At 41.7% G+C, this 17,840-nt stretch overlaps 1 protein-coding gene across 1 annotated transcript in view; it reads left to right on the top strand.

Annotated features, from left to right (window-relative positions):
- Positions 1-17,840, top strand: part of LMNTD1 (lamin tail domain containing 1) — a 115,838-nt gene that overhangs the window by 84,906 nt on the left and 13,092 nt on the right. The window contains exons 5-6 of the mRNA XM_089304707.1: positions 15,502-15,688; positions 16,875-16,994. Coding sequence (XP_089160833.1) covers positions 15,502-15,688; positions 16,875-16,994 — 307 coding nt within the window. The remainder of the gene's footprint in view (positions 1-15,501; positions 15,689-16,874; positions 16,995-17,840) is intronic.

Genomic DNA, 17,840 nt, shown 5'->3' with positions numbered 1-17,840 from the left:
GTGAAGTTGAGTAGTTTGTGTCCTTCAAGGAATTTGTTCAGTTCACCCAAATTGTTAGATTTATTGACATGTAGTTGTTTACAGTAGTCCCTTAGTATTTTGTGTTATCTGTAGGATCTGAACTGATGTCACCTTACTCCTTCCTGTGTCTCCTCTTGATCAGCCTTACTATGAATTTAGAAGCTTCATTGAGCTTCTCAAAAAAACAGATTTTATGGATTCCTACTCGCTTGCTTTCTAATTTATTTATTTCCGACCTTACATACATTCCCTTTCTTCTGTCCAATTCAGGTTTCATTTGTTTTCATACTTCTAATTTCTTAGACCATTGATTTGATATTTTTTCTCTTCTAATATAGCTGTTTAATGTTATGAATTTTCCCCAAAATATAACTTACTGGAATCCCACAAATTCTGCTATGCTGTATTTTCATTTTTATCCAGCTCAGATTAATTTCTCATTTAATTTTTGATCCTTGGGTAATTGGAAAGCATACTTTTCAGTTCCCAAATACTGTATATATTTTTCCAGTTCCAGTGATTTTTCACACATCTTCCTATTAATTTCTACTTAAATTACATTGTAATCACAGAATATAAATGGTGTGACTTGAATGCTTTTAAATTTACTGATATTGGCCTGCACTGCGGCTCAATAGGCTAATCCTCTGCCTGCAGCGCCGGCACACCGGGTTCTAGTCCCTGTTGGGGCACCAGATTCTGTCCCGGTTGCCCCTCTTCCAGTCCAGCTCTCTGCTGTGGCCTGGGAAGGCAGTGGAGAATGGTGCAAGTGCTTGGGCCCCTGTACCCACATGGGAGACCAGGAGGAAGCACCTGGCTTCTGGCTTCGGATCAGCGTGTTGTGCCGGCCGCAGCATGCTGGCCGCAGCAGCCACTGGGGGTGAACCCACGGAAAAGGAAGACCTTTCTCTCTGTCTCTCTCTCTCTCTCACTGTCCACTCTACCTGTCAAAAAAAAAAAAAAGAATTTATTTGTGGGGAGCAACCCGGACTAGACTAAGTTACTGGAATTAAGACTTATTCTATACATCTGCTCTCCCACAATATGGCGCTGGGAGAGGAGTAAACAGCTTCTACCCAGCTGCCTCCAGTTCAACCAATAAACAGCAGGACTTGCTCCTGATTGGAGGAGAGCAGCGTACTCGGCGTGTGGGCAGCCGAGTTGGGATTGGCAGAGGAGGACTATAAAGGAGGAGAGAGACGGCATGCACCAGGAACATCTAAGAGGAACATCTAAGAGGAACATCTAAGGGGAACATCTAAGGAGAACACCTGTGCAGCCCCCGAGAGAGCCGGCCAGCGGTGTGCTGCTCCCCTGCGGAAGTGGGGAAAGTGGCCAGGGGGAACCGCCCTTCCACGGAGGTGGAAGGGACAGTAGCCAACCCGGGAAGAACCAGCAGCAAACCCGGGGAGGGCCGAGCAGACGAAAGAACAGCGCAGGGTTTAGTGTCGTTCCTCCACGAAGACGGGGAACGACATTTATTGATATTTGTGTTATAGGCAAGACATTTACTATCCTGGTAATTGTTCTGGTACACTTCAAAAGAACATGCATTCTTCTGAGTGAAGAATTCGCCGGATTCTGTCCCGGTTGCTTCTCTTCCAGTCCAGCACTTTGCTGTGGCCCGGGAGTGCAGTGGAGGATGGTCCAAATGCTTGGGCCCTGCACCTGCTTGGGAGACCCGGAGAAGCACCTGGCTCCTGGATTCGGATCAGCGCAGTGCACTGGCCATAGTGGCCATTTGGGGGTGAACCAATGGAAGGAAGACCTTTCTGTCTGTCTCTCTCTCTCACTGTCTAACTCTGCCTGTCAAAAAAATAAATAAACAAACTGTTTGTGTCTATATTCCATATTTTTTTAACTTTTATTTAATGAATATAAATTTCCAAAGTACGATTTATGGATTACAATGGCTTCCCCCACATACCGTCCCTCCCACCCACTACCCTCCCCTTTCCCACTCCCTCTCCCCTTCCATTCACATCAAGATTCATTTTCGATTATCTTAATATACAGAAGATCAGCTTAGTATACATTAAGTAAGGATTTCAACAGTTTGCTCCCACACAGGAACATAAAGTGAAAAATAATAGATGATTTTTTTTAAATGATGATGAAATCAGATCAGACCTATTGTCATGTTTAATCCCAGTGAGCATCAAGTTGGGAGTTGATAATTTCTTTTTTTCTTTTTTTTTTTTTTTGCAGAGGATCAGTTTAGTATGCATTAAGTAAAGATTTCAACAGTTTGCACCCCCATAGAAACACAAAGTGAAATATATTGTTTGAGTACTCGTTATAGCATTAAATCTCAATACACAGCACATTAAGGACAGAGATCCTACATGAGGAGTAAGTGCACAGTGACTCCTGTTGTTGACTTTACCAATTGACACTCCTGTCTATGGCATCAGTAGTCTCCCTATGCTCCAGTCATGAGTTTCCAAGGCTATGGAAGCCCTCTGAGTTCTCCGATTCTTATCTTGTTAAGACAAGGTCATAGTCAAAGTGGAGGTTCTCTCCTCCCTTCAGAGAAAGGTACCTCCTTCTTTGAAGACCTGTTCTTTCCCTGGGATCTCACTTGCAGAGATCTTTTGCCAGAGTGTCTTGGCTTTCCATGCCTGAAATACTCTCATGGGCTTTTCAGCCAGCTCCGAATGCCTTTAGGGCTGATTCTGAGGCCAGAGTGCTATTTAGGACATCCGCCATTCTATGAGTCTGCTGAGTATCTCACTTCCCATGTTGGATCACTCTCCCCTTTATTTATTCCATCGGTTAGTGTTAGCAGGTACTAGACTTGGTTATGTGCTCCCTTTGACTCTTAGTCCTTTCATTATGATCAATTGTGAACTGAAATTGATCACTTGGAATAGTGAGATGGCATTGGTACATGCCACCTTGATGGGATTGAATTGGAATCCCCTGCTATGTTTCTAACTCTACCATTTGGGGCAAGTCAGCTTGAGCATATCCCAAATTATACATCTCTTCCCCCTCTTATTCCCACTCTTATGTTTAACAGGGATCACATTTCAGTTAATTTTCAACACTTAAGAATAACTGTGTATTAATTACAGAATTAAACCAGTCATATTAAGTAGAACAGACAAAAAAACTACTAAGAGGGATAATGTATTAAGTTGTTCATTAACAGTCAGGGCTATGCTGATCAAGTCACCGTTTCCCATAGTGTCCATTTCACTTCAGGAGGTTTCCTTTTTGGTGTTCAGTCAGTTGTCACCGATCAGGGAGAACATATGGTATTTGTCCCTTTGGGACTGGCTTAATTCACTCAGCATGATGTGTTCCAGATTCCTCCATTTTGTTGCAAATGACTGGATTTTGTTGTTTCTTACTGCGGTATAGTATTCTAAAGAGTACATATCCCATAATTTCTTTATCCAGTCTACCGTTGATGGGCATTTAGGTCGGTTCCAGGTCTTAGCTATTGTGAATTGAGCTGCAATAAACATTAGGCTGCAGACCACTTTTTTGTTTGCCAATTTAAATTCCTTTGGGTAAATTCCAAGGAGTGGGATGGCTGGGTCGAACGGTAGGGTTATCTTCAGGTTTCTGAGGAATCTCCGGACTGACTTCCATAGTGGCTTGACCAGTTTGCATTCCCACCAACAGTGGGTTAGTGTCCCTTTTTCCCCACATCCTCACCAGCATCTGTTGTTGGTAGATTTCTGAATGTGAGCCATTCTAACCGGGGTGAGGTGAAACCTCATTGTGGTTTTGATTTGCATTTCCCTGATTGCTAATGACCTTGAACATTTTTTCATGTGCCTGTTGGCCATTTGGATTTCCTCTTTTGAAAAATGTCTATTGAGGTCCTTGGCCCATCTCTTAAGTGGGTTGTTGGTTTTGTTTTTGTGGAGTTTCTTGATCTCTTTGTAGATTCTGGTTATTAACCCTTTATCTGTTGCATAGTTTGCAAATATTTTTTCCCATTCTGTCGGTTGTCTCTTCACTCTCCTGACTGTTTCTTTTGCAGTACATAAACTTCTCAATTTGATGCAATCCCAATAGTTAATTTTGGCTTTGACTGCCTGTGCCTCCCGGGTCTTTTCCAGAAACTCTTTGCCTGTGCCAATATCTTGAAGGGTTTCTCCAATGTTCTCTAGTAACTTGATGGTGTCAGGTCATAGATTTAGGTCTTTAATCCATGTTGAGTGGATTTTTGTGTAAGGTGTAAGGTAGGGGTCTTGCTTCATGATTCTGCACGTGGAAATCCAATTTTCCCAGCACCATTTATTGAATAGACTGTCCTTGCTCCAGGAATTAGTTTTAGATCCTTGATCAAATATAAGTTGGCTGTAGATGTTTGGATTGATTTCTGGTGTTTCAATTCTGTTCCATTGGTCTATCCATCTGTTTCTGTACCAGTACCATGCTGTTTTGATTACAGCTGCCCTGTAGTATGTCCTGAAATCTGGTATTGTGATGCCTCCGGCTTTGTTTTTGTTGTACAAGATTGCTTTAGCTATTTGAGGTCTCTTGTGCCTCCATATAAATTTCAGCACCAATTTTTCCAGATCTGAGAAGAAGGTCTTCGGTATCTTGATTGGTATTGCATTCAATGTATAAATTGCTTTTGGGAGAATGGACATTTTGATGATATTGATTCTACCAATCCGTGAGCATGGAAGATTTTTCCATTTCTTGGTATCCTCTTCTATTTCTTTCTTTAAGGTTTTGTAATTTTCATCGTAGAGATCTTTAACATCCTTGGTTAAGTTTATTCCAAGGTATTTGATTGTTTTTGTAGCTATTGTGAATGGGATTGATCTTAGAAGTTCTTCCTCAGCCATGGCATTGTCTGTGTATACAAAGGCTGTTGATTTTTGTGCATTGATTTTATACCCTGCTACTTTGCCAAAATCTTCTATGAGTTCCAATAGTCTCTTAGTAGAGTTCTTTGGGTCCCCTAAATAAAGAATCATGTCATCTGCAAAGAGGGATAATTTTTGTGGTAAAGTTTATGGTGTCTGATATTAAGATGGCTACGCCCGCTCTTTTTTCATTTCTGTTGGCATGGTATATCTTTTTCCAGCCTTTCACTTTCAGTCTATATGGATCTTTGTTGGAAAGATGTGTTTCTTGTAAGCAGCAAATAGATGGGTTTTGTTCCTTAACCCAATCAGCCAATCGGTGTCTTTTAACTGGACAGTTCAGGCCATTCACGTTCAATGTGACTAATGATAAGTGGTAACTTTGCCCTGCCATTTGCCAAAGATAAGTTCTAATATATGCTTTGAATTCCCTGTGATCTTTTGCTGTGAGGTTTCCTTCCTTGGTTTCCTTCCTTTACCTTCTTTCATATTGATGACCGTGTTTCTTTGTTTCTGTGTGTAACACATCTTTAAGCATCTTTTGCAGGGCTGGACGAGTGGCAACAAATTCTTTCAATTTCTGTTTGCTATGAAAAGTCTTTATTTCACCTTCATTCACAAATGAGAGCTTGGCAGGATATAATATTCTGGGCTGGCAGTTTTTCTCTCTTAGTACCTGGGCTATATCTCGCCATTCCCTCCTAGCTTGTAGAGTTTCTGATGAGAAGTCAGCTGTGAGTCTGATTGGAGATCCTCTGAGAGTAATCTGACGTTTCTCTCTTGCACATTTTAGGATCTTTTCTTTATGTTTCACTGTGGAGAGTTTAATTACAACGTGTCGTGGTGAGGATCTCTTTTGGTCGTGTTTATTAGGGGTTCTGTGAGCTTCCTGTACTAGGATTTCTCTGTCCTTCTCCAAACCTGGGAAATTTTCTGCTAATATCTCACTAAAAAGGCCTTCTAATCCTTTCTCCCTCTCCATGCCTTCAGGAACTCCTAGAACCCGAATGTTGGGTTTTTTAATAGTATCCTGAAGATTCCCGACAATATGTTTTAGATTTCTGATTTCCTCTTCTTTTCTTTGGTCTGACTGTATCCTTTCCTGTTCTCTGTCTTCTAAGTCCGATATTCTCTCTTCTGCTTCACCCATTCTGTTTGTAAGGCTCTCTATTGTGTTTTTCATTTGATCTATTGAATTCTTCACTTCAGTCACTATCAGAGTTTCCTGTTGTACTAGTTGTTTCGTTTCATTTTGATTCCTCCTTAATATTTCATTTTCACGAGAGAGATTTTCTATCTTGTCCATTAAGGATTTCTGTAGTTCAAGAATTTGTTTTTGAGAACTTCTTAATGTTCTTATCAATTTTTTGAGATCTGCTTCTTGCATTTCTTCTAACTCATCATCCTCATAATCTTGAATTGGGGTGTCTTTTTCATTTGAGGGCTTCATGGTGATTTCCTTGTTTTTATTACCTTGGTTTTTGCATTTGTTATTTGGCATATTGGAGATATTTGGTTTCTTCACTGTGGTGCTTTTTCTTGTTATACTATGACTCTAGATTAAGTGGACTATCTATTTTTGATGGAGCCTTAGGGCTTGAGATGGGTGTGGCCTGAGAGCTCTGTTTGGTGTGCCAAAGGTGACACTCCCAGGTTAGGCGTGGTAAACCTCTCTCTCTCTCTCTCTTTCTTTTTTTTGATTCAAAAGGGAAGTTATTCTGCACAGCTGAACGAAGTTGGAGGTAGTTAGCAGGCAAATGATATACCCACAGGAGCCAGAGATAGGAAGCTCTTTCCCAAGGACCACACAGGGAATCTGTTCTGCCCTCAGAGTGGGCTCAAATTCTCCTTCAGTCTCCCACTGGGTTGCCAAAGTTACGGAATTGTAGCGTCTCTGGAGAGTGCTCACGTGAATTCCGTGAGTTCTCTCCCCCACCGTCTCTTTTTTCACAGTCTCAGTTCAGTAGCACCACAAATTTACTAGATCCTAATCTCCTGTTAATTTGCCCCGCCCAGAGTCAGGTTTTTCTGCTAGGCTCAGGGCTGGTGCAGACCTGAGGTTGCTCTGCTTATGACGTATGTCCAAGATGGCGCCTGCTCTTTGTCTTGCTCGCCCTTGTGAGGTGAGCGGAGAGAGAGAAACCCGTGTCCGTACCAGTCACCCTTTTTTTTTTTTCCTCTCTCTCTCTTCCAGTTAGTCTGGTGAAGTTTCCCCCCCACCGGGGGTCGTTCCCTCTAGTCTCCTCTCTCCACTTGCCTGCCGGTGTCTCGGGCGATTGAGGTTCGGCTCACCTCGCGTTCCAGCGCTGGTGTGTTGAGTCTGCCGCTGGTTTCCCGAACTGTGGGCTCCCACGCTCTCCACGCAGGTCCCCTCCCCTTCCAGCGCCGATGTGTGGACTCGGAGCCCTGGACATCCCAAGTCTTCCCGCTGTTGTCTGTGTGGCACGCACTCCCCTTCGAGCATGGCGCACAGAGCCTGCGGCTTGCACAGCTCGATCCCGTGGCTCGGCTTCCACGGCTCGGTCCCGCGGCTCAGCTTCCGTGCGGTGGGCGACCTTGTTCTCCCAGTAGGTCCTCCGATTCACGGCCACTCAATCCAGAAGAGTTTCCTCTGCAATATTTTCCTGGTTCTTTTTTCTGAGGCTACCGTAACTCCCCTTTTATTAAACTAAATTTTCCCGGACTATCGGTGCGTGCCCTCACTATTCCGCCATCTTGGCTCCGCCCCCTATATTCCATATTTTATGGAAAGCATAAAGTTGAGACTTGCTCTTTTAGCCAGTCTGACATCTCTGTCTTAATTGGAATATTTAAACCATTAACATTTAAAGTGATCAATAATATGGTTAAAGTCTACCATCTTAGCTATTTTTTATTTGTCCCAATTGTTCTATGTTCCATTTCCAATGTTTTATACCCTTTTTGAATTGAGTATTATTAATAATTCTACTTTATTTCCTTTGTTGGTTTTATAAGGTATAGTTCTGTTGTTTCAGTAGTTGTATCCAAGTTTGTAATATATATATATTGATATATATATAAATATATTACAAACTTGGATGCATATATATAATATATGTGTATATATTATATATACATATATGTAATATACATATTAAACTTATGATGGACAATCTTCAAGTGATATTATTCCAATACCCAAATAGTATAAGAATCTTAAAATATAATATTGTCATTTCTTCCTTCCTGGCTTTTGTCTTTTATCTATATGGTAATCTTTATACTGTATTAAATTTTATTTGGTCAATTTTGAAAGATACAAATAATGAGCAAAATATCTTTCACAATATATTTACCCTGATAGATTTTCAGAACTCTTTATTTTTCTGTTTTTTTTTTTTTAAGATTTATTTATTTTATTTGAAAGAGTTACAGAGAGAGAGGAGAGACAGAGAGAGAGAGAGGTCTTCATCCGATGGTTCACTCCCCAAATGGCTGCAACAGCCTGAGCTGCGCCGATCCGAAGCCAGGAGCCAGGAGCTTCTTCTGGGTCTCCCACATGGGTGCAGGAGTCCAAGGACTTGGGCCATCTTCCACTGCTTTCCCGGGCCATAGCAGAGAGCTGGACAGGAAGTGAAGCAGCCGGGTCTTGAACCGGCGCCCATATGGGATGCCGGCGCTTCAGGCCAGGGCATTAACCCACTGCGCCACAGCACCAGCCCTTATTTTTCTGTTTACGATCATATTTCCACCCAAGGAAAATTCTTAAAAAGAATTTCCTTTAATATCTCTTGTAAGATCACAATATTTCTTGTAATTTTTAATTCAATCGAATAATTAGTTTATTAAGCTAAATTAATGTAATGCTTCTTGTAGGATTTAATATTTCTTGTGATTAATTCCTTCCTCGATCTTTTTTCTGAAAACTTTTGTTTTAAGAAGATACTTTTCAACGAGTATGGCGTTTCACAGGTTTTCTTGAGTACCCTGAAGATGCCACTCCCGTATCATCCTGTCTGCCTGGTGTCTGATACCTTTGCTGTCATCCTCTTATTCCTCTGTATAAACACGTCTCTCACTTTCCCCCTCATTCAGTTTGGGAGATTTGATTATGATGTGCTTTTCTGTGGCTTTCTTCAGGTTTCCTATACTAATGGTTGTTTAACTTCTTTGATGTGAATCAGATTTATAGAATTTGAGTTGAAAAAAACGGGGAAAATGGCCTTTATTTCTTCACACATTTTTCACTTGTTAATTGTTTTTTAAATATTTATTTATTTGAAAGGCAGAGTTACAAAGAGAGAGGGAGAAGCAGAGAGAGAGAGAGAGAGAGAATCTTCCATCTGCTGGTTCACTCCCCAGAAGGCCACAGTGGCAAAGACTGGACCAGGCTGAAGGCAGGAGACGGGAATTCAATTTAGGTGGAAGCACTTGGGCCTTCTGCCGCTGCCTTCCCAGGCACAGTGGCAGAGAGCTGGAACAGAAGTGCAGCAGCTGGGACTGGAATCAGTGCTCTGATATGGGATGGCAGCCCTGCAAGAGGCAGCTTCACCCCGTGAACCGCAATGCCAGCACCTTCCCATAGTTTTCTGTACCCGCACCCCCACCAGCCCCTTCCTCTCCTTTCTAAGGACTCCAGTTATACACACATTTGAGCACTAAAATTACACCGGGATTCTCTAATGCTGGTACGCTTTATATTGGGATGTTTTCTCTGGTGATGTTTCTTTCGGGAATCTGCTACTATGTCTTCTAGTGCACTAGACTTTCCCTCTGCAATGCCTGATCTTCTGTTCATCTTTCCAGGATAACCGTCGCCCCTCCATGGCTCAGTATGCACCGGTCAGTCCTTGCTCCAGCATCTTGAACATCCAAGTGTAGTTACAAAGATCTTTCCCTGTTTTGTTCTTTCTAACACCTGTGTCAATTCTGGGTCAGTTTTAATTTAGTGCTTTTTCTGATTATATGGGTTGTGTTTTATGATTTATTTGGATGCCTGGTGATCTGTAATTAGATCCTAGGAGTTTTGAATTGTACCTGGGTTGAGACCTGGAAGGTTGTAGACCTATTTGACTTGGGAGCAGAGCAAGAACAGAGACAAGGTTCTTCTCAGTACCCCGAGTGCCCGTGACCTGGGACGGTGTTTAGTCTGGCTGGTGGGAATGAGCTCTCTTCCTGGTCCTGCGAGGGAGTTCCAGGGAGTGTTCCTTCTAATCTCTTCCAGTGACCTTGTCTCTCCAGTTTTGTAGAGCTTATTTAAATGCCTATGCTGACCAGCTCCTTGCTGTGAAAGTCTTCAGAGCTGTCTTGTGCAGCAATGGCCTATCTGCTTCTCTGCCTGTCACCTCCAGTCACCTCCTGCCACCCTGCTCTCCCCAGGCCCTCAGCTGCACCCTGCAGGTCCTGCCTGGCTCCTGGCTCTGTCAGACAACCTAGAAATCATCTCTAGATAGAGCCTGGGGAAACGGTAAGGCTTACTGCATTTGTTCCCTGTCTGTCACTATTCTTCATTGACCAGTGTCCAGTATCTTCAAAACTACTATTTCTGACTTTCCGACTTTTCAGTTGAGTCAAATGGGATGATAAATCTATTTTCTGTTATTCTACCTTGACTAGAAGCAGGAACTGATTCTCAGTTTGTTTTCAAGCCATGCCATGTTTCTTTTCTACCAACAGAAGGACAAAGGACCTTGTAGGCAAATAGGAAGCAAGGTAGAAATAGTATTAAAAGTTTGGCTGATTATGCATTATCTCACACAGCTCTAGATGCCTCGGAGTGATGAAACAATATTAAGAAGGCTAGTTGCTCATCCGTCCTTCATCTCTGCCCCAAGCAATTCTAATTCTCCAAGTGTGGCGTCGCAAGGGTAGTAAGTTGTGGACTGAGAGGACCTCCCGGATAAATAACCACACCAAGAGCTCTGACGCAAAGGCGTTTCTGAAGCTGCAAATCTACTCCTGCTCCTAAAGGGCTCTGATTCAGATTCAGCTCCATCTTTTTCCTTCCCCGGGTCATTCGGAACCCTGTGTTAGTGGGTAAAAACCTGCCTCTTCATCACATCAAAGAGCTATCACCAAAACTCAGGGTAGGAGGCACTGCTCTTGCAGAACCGAAGGACTGAACCATGTTCCCCGAGTCGGATCCTCAGTGCCACAGCTTCTCACCAGCTGTGACCCCCTCCCCACCACTACAAACAGACGCCAACCTGTAGTGGAGAGTTTTAGGTACAGCTGGGAAGGATGGAAACACTAGAACAATAATTTCAACAAAGTGTAGAGCGGCATGAACCTAAAAGCAGAGCCCAACAGCTAAATACATCAGTGTTTAAATAATGGAAAGTGATTTTTTTTTTAAAGTGACATGGCCATGTGTCTTTTCAGTCTCTCTACATGTCAGCCACGCATAAATGCCCTGACAGGAAGATTAGGACATCAGTCTCCACTCTCTGCCTATCCAATTGTAAGAGAGGTCTCAGATCCTTTCCCACTGAAGATGGATGGCAAGGCTTGGAGGCAGGGGAAGAGATAACTCCTAAGGCTGTGTGATGGCAGATTAGCAACTGCCTCTCAGTTTCCGTGTATTGTATAGATGTTTTCCTGTACTGTTAGGTCTTCTATCAAAAGGAAGGAAAAAAAAGGTGCCCTGATAAGGACAAGATTTTTTTTTTCTTTCAAACAAGCTAATTTATTCCACTTATTTGCGTAAATAAAAATGTAGTATTAGTGAATAAAAAATGCTTAAATATTGAGAGATGGTTGAAAAGCAACTGTAAATATTCAATTGTATGGATGATAACAAAAGGATAACTGAGCTAGCCCAGGGGTCATATCTATTTAAAAACAAATCGTGATAATTCTCCTTGGTAGAGAAAATAAGTCTAAAAATCAAAAACCTATTCTGTAAAAAACAAAAGCATTCCATAAAGAATTCACTAAGATAAGGATGACATCGAGGTGTTCCAGGGATGCTGAAGATGAGTGAAATATTACACTGACAACCTAGTAAAAATCGTGACAATAATGCAAAAAATGAAATTGTTATATCAGTTTTTTGAAAGTAAACAGCTGGGGGGCCAGTGCTGTGGCGTAGTGGATAAAGCTGCCACCTGCAACACCGGCATCCCATATGGGCACTGGTTCAAGTCCCAGCTGCTCTACTTCTGATCCAGCTCTCTGCTGTGGCCTGGGATAGCAGTAGAAGATGCCCAAGTCCTTGCTTGGGCCCCTGCACCCACATGGGAGACCCAGAAGAAGCTCCTGGCTCCTGGCTTCGGATAAGCACAGCTCTGGCCAATTTGGGAGTGAACTAGTGGATGGAAGACCTGTCTCTTTCTCTCTGCCTCTCCTCTCTCTGTGTAACTCTGACTTTCAAATAAATAAATAAATATTTAAAAAAAAAAAGTAAACAGCTCTAAAACAGGTTTTCTCATACAATTCAGTGGGATCAGGAAGTGAGACCACTATTTGAAAGGGAGTTTGGGCCGGCGCCGTGGCTCACTAGGCTAATCCTCCACCTGCAGCGCCAGCACCCCAGGTTCTAGTCCCGGTCGGGGTGCTGGATTCTGTCCCGGTTGCTCCTCTTCCAGTCTAGCTCTCCGCTGTGGCCCGGGAGTGCAGTGGAGGATGGCCCAAGTGCTTGGGCCCTGCACCCCATGGGAGACCAGGAGAAGCACCTGGCTCCTGGATTCGGATCAGCGCAGTGCGCCCGCCAGCCGTAGCAGCCATTTGGGGGATGAACCAATGGAAGGAAGACCTTTCTCTCTCTCTCCCTCACTGTCTAACTCTGCCTGTCAAAAAAAAAAAAAAAAAAAAAAAAAAAAAAAAAAAAAAAAGGGAGGGGTGCAGGGGAGTTTTGTTGCATGTCTGGAGGAATGTCATAGACATAAATATTCTTTCTTCTCATGATGTCTCCTCAAGGAATGGGAACCCAAAGTGACAGCTGGACGTTTGGAGCCACCTTCTCCACCACATTTGCTAATTTGAAAGCAGCAGTTAAGAAGCTTAGAAGTTGGGGAATTTGGAAGGATCATAGAATGATGTGAATAAAGGTTGGCATTCAGGGCTTGTTAAGAAAGAAAATCATTGAAAACTGTCCTGTGCCTTCATTTGGAACTTAGAAGGGCATATCCAGTAGTAAGGCTACATACCTAAACATATCCAAAATAGACCAGCCTAGTGCAAATCATTTCACACCTTGATTCAATTAAAGTGATTTTTTCCCTCAATTTGCATGCCTGTCAGAGACAAAGGAAACATTGTCTAGAGTGATTAAACATAACACAGAACCTCAAATTTTCTCTGGACTTTTTAAACCTATAATACTAGTCACTAAATAAGAAGATGAATGTAATAGAAAAGTTGAGTAAAAACCAAGACTGAAAATGGATACTAGAAATAGCCATAGGATGTCCAGAAATTGTGATCATCTGACAGGAACTGTAAAATAACAATGAGTTAAATAACAATATAAAAATCTTAGCACAGAGTTGGAAACTAAAAATAATCAGAAGCAAGTTCTGGGAATTAAAAAAAATTTCAATTAAGGAAATTGCTATTTCAGTATATGGGTCTAAAAGTGCATGTGATAAAGCAGAATAATTATTGAACTGGAATATTCTCAAAAGACAATATCCAAACCTAATCACAGAGAACCAGTGGTTAGAAATCAGCCTAAAATATATTTTCAAGGAAAATGGAAGTAAAAGATAAGTTTATTTTGATACAAAAAATTCAAAATCCTTGCACACAAGGGGTCTTCGAAAAGCTCTTAGAAAAATGTATATTATTAAAAGCATGCATGGATGGTTTTTCCCTATAATTGGGGAAAAAGAAAATAGCAGTGAGTTACCATGTTCTACCCATGATACTGAAAAAAGTTTGGAAGTCTGAAAATTTGAAGTGAAAGCAAGACTACGAAGAAGAAGAAGGAGCGGCACTCGCATAGGCAGTGAGTGAAGCACACAGTGGCATGAAAATTGTGCTCTTTCTGAGACTTGGAGCACGGGGTAGGAAGCAGGGAGAGAGAGACTAGAAACTTGCAGATTACCTGGGCCTTGTTTTCTCTGGCAGGAAATGTTCAAACCCTGAAGGATTTCCAGCAGGGAAGTGCAGTGTCAGATCTGGATTGTACAAAGATTGCTCTGGAAACAAAAAGGAGGGTGGAGGATGATTAGGAGGGGGCAGGGCTCAAGAAACCCATGGGAGTGTTGATACCATGCCACACAGAGATGGTGAGAGTCTAACAATGATTGCAGCCATTGTGATGGAGAAGTCACTAAAGAGGTAGAATCAACAGAACTGGGTCACAGATCAGCTGTGAAGGATTAGAGAGAGAGACCTGTTCAGACTTGGCCAACAGGTTGAACGACTTGGGAAAAATGCATCTTTCTAAATTTAAGTGTATCTATGAAATGAGACTAAAAATAACATTTTTTCACAGGGTTGTTAGGAGAAATAAACAAGAAAGCGCAGTGTTCTTCACATTGGTTTTTGATTGTGACCTTCAATAAGAAATATGTAGAAATATTTTAATGAAAAATATGCATGGTATTGTGAGAATAAAGTGAGTCCACAATGCCTTCATCAAAGTATTTGAAGACTAATTCATTTCCAAATGAAGGCTTTGAATAATTTTAGGAAAATAATGTGATGCCCACGAAACATGTTGTATAACATCCCTCAGAGCTTAGAGAAGAATAAAAAAAAGATCAAACATTAATCTTCCACAGTAAAATATAAGCGTATTCACATAAACCTTGAATGAAGAATATAAATAACCTCACTTCAATTTTGGGTCAGCTTTTGCTTCAAATACTTGAAACTTTTTCTTTGTTTTCTCATTTGAATGTTGGAACTGTAGATAAGAAATTGTGCAAATATTGGTGTGGATGGAGACAGATGAGGGAGGCACAGACATGGACGCATGAGACTGTTCCCCAAAGTTTGTGGGGGAAATGGAATGAAAAGATTTTATTTTGGTGCAAAAAACTTTGAAATCCACCTGCCTGCAGTTTTTTCATAATACTCGCTTTCTATGAACCTGATAAGGGTCCCTCATATGTATTTTTTAAGTGCCTGGTACATAGTCATTTAGGTGAATATCATTGGTGAAAGTATATTTTATCCTTAAAATGCTGATCTAACCCACCAAAGGGATTTCATGACCTGCTAAAGGTTGTGGCCCATACTCTTAAAAAAATGCCATTATATAAGTGATGAACCTGGTCCTTGGAACTCTAGACTCGAAACTCTTGACACAAGTTAAAAGGTAAAAAATGCCATCTTACTTTGAATGATGTTTTCATGTTTCTCATGTCCACAGTCACTTTCTCTCATGTCAACCCAATGGCTTGTCACCTGATCCTCCTTTAAGATTTTTCACAACTGAGTAGTTTTATCTTCAACAATAGGAAATTTAAATAGTTAAAATCACACCTTCTCATGGTATTCATTCCTTGACACCTGAGGCACTTTGAGGTTTTCCTTCATTGTTTTACATGAAATAAGTCATTTTATTGCAGCAATAAACGGAACCAGGAGATCAAGCCATTTGTTTTAGGTTGCTATGAAATAGAATATTTCTAGGTAGTACAACATGGAGACACCTTTCAAAGCATATTTATAAATCAGTTCTGGAAATGAGCCTAAGATAATCTTTTCATGATCTTTGCATTTTATTTTCTAGTTCTCTTGGTGATATCAAAATAGCAGAAGTCAATGTGCAGGGTTTATTCGTAAGGCTCATCAATGCTTCACGTGACAAAGAACTAGACATTGGAAATCATATTCTGCAGCAAAACGTGAATGGACAAGCGCTCTCCTTGTACCGATTCCTCCCGAACATTGTAATGCAGGCCAATTCCACAGTGACAGTGAGTATGTGACAGAAACACTATGAACGAGGGGTGTCAAGGAGAAACTCAGCTCACACTGGCAGCCTGTGGCTCAGCCCTGTAGTCTCATCATCACACATTGCTACAGAAGATGTGACTTCCGTCTGTTGTTGTTAATCATACCACTTTCTCCATCCTCTAGAGGTGAATTAATAGCCATAATTAAATTTCCTCAGTTTTATTTTAGTTTGTATAGAATCCTTTTGTTCCCAGGAAGGGTGTTTGGTGCCAGTAAGTCACTACTTGGGACACTCACATCCTATGCCAGAGTTTCTGGGTTCAAGTCCCGTTACCTCTTCCAGTCCCAGCTTCCTGCTAGAGTGTACCCTAAGAGACAGCAGATGATGGCTCAAGAACTTGGATCTCTGCCACGCATAGAGGAGACCTGGAATAGTAATAGAATTCTGGCTTCAGAGTGGCCCAGCCTTGATTTTTGTAGGCATTTGGGGAAGTGAACCAGCAGATGGGATCTTTCTCTCTCTTGCTCTCTATCTCAGTGTGTATGTGTGTGTATGCATCTGCCTTTCAAATAAATAGGTCTTTAAAAATGAAATTCTGTTATCCCAAAGCCAAGCTAATATAATTCTAAAATGATAAGGGAAGAGATTATTTACTTTAAGAAATCAGATAATTGGTTGATACTAGAAGATCCCTCCATTGTTCTTATGCATATCTTTATGCCATGTATAGTAACTATTGGGTGTTACATTGTCTGATATCATATATCATGCAGTCATTATATTTTTTAAGATTTATTTATTTTATTTGAAAGGCAGAGTTACAGAGAAGCAGAGGCAAAGAGAGAGAGAGGTCTTCCATCCAGCGGTTCACTTCCCAAACAGCCGCAATGACCGGAGCTGGGAGCTTCCTCCAGGTCTCCCTCGTGGGTGCAGGTGTCCAAGCACTTGGGCCATCCTCCACTGTTTTCCCAGGCCATAGCAGAGAGCTGGATTGGAAGTGGAACAGGTGGGACTAGAACCGGCGCCCATATGGGATGCCCCCACTGCAGTGACTGTACTTGCTATGCCACTGCGTCGGCTCTGCAGTCAATATATTTGAACAACTCATCTGTTCAGGAAGATTTTGTTGCCATCACCCAATGACATTTACAAAACCTACACGGAACTCCACTGGCATTTGTCACTAAGAAGGCATCTTCCTACAGGTATGGGCAGCAGCGTCAGAAGCGAAGCATCAGCCACCACTAGATTTTCTCTGGAAGGAACAAGACAGATTCAGAACGAGCCCGGACTGCACAACAATCCTATGCAAGCCTAATGGTGAAGTCAGTGTCGGGCGCTTGGCAGTGATTCTTCATGCAGTGGATACTCCTCTCTGTGCTCCTCTTAGCTTCTTAGTTCACCCAGTTACTTTTCCAGCCTTAAAAGCTTGGATAGAATCAGCACTAAATACTGTTACACATCAGCACCCTCTTCCCGATGTCAAAGTGCCAAAGAGCTAGCACACTGGCCAAAAGTGTTGTTGATGGTCCGCAATTCTGAGAAGCCACTGTCACAGATAAATTTTCTGTGTGTAGTATTTAGCTTGATGAGCTGGATAAGGAAAGTACTACATAAAGGCCTGTTAATAGTCATCTATTCACTTCTCAAATAGTTATTGAGATTCTTCTCTATTCAGAGAGTGGTGCTAAGTACTGGGACTAGAGCATGGATTGAGACATCATATTTACTCCCAAGAGTCTAATAATCTGAATGAGTTTACAGTCTTTTTATGAAGGGACTGTACTTTATTTACTGTGAAATTAAGTACAAAGGCACTGCCAAAATTTTGCAGAAAAGTGGGTGAAAGAATAAGTTTATTTTTCTGCAAATTTGAAATCCATGTATAGTTTGCTCATAACATGCATTTCTCATGAACTCTGAATATTCCTCAAATACATGGACATCAAAATATTTTGCACCATTTAATTCCATCTTCCAGGAACATGTTGGAGTTCCTGATGGCATCAGGAGGATTCTAGGAGTCTGTGGGTTCTTAAAACAGGACTAGATTTTTTTCCACCAGTCACACTGTGGTCCCTGCTATCAGATTTGTAGCCTCCTCATTACATGCCAGAAAGTTAATGGTTAGCCTTTATTTATTCAGTGTCTGGCTCCCCCTGGATGCCTTG

This window comes from Oryctolagus cuniculus, chromosome 9 (genome assembly GCF_051225735.1).
Source record: "Oryctolagus cuniculus isolate XC-2025 breed Fujian yellow rabbit chromosome 9, ASM5122573v1, whole genome shotgun sequence".
NCBI classification, from domain to species: Eukaryota; Metazoa; Chordata; class Mammalia; order Lagomorpha; family Leporidae; genus Oryctolagus; species Oryctolagus cuniculus.
Note: the sequence above shows the minus strand (reverse complement) of the source record. Positions and strands in the feature narration are given on the sequence as shown.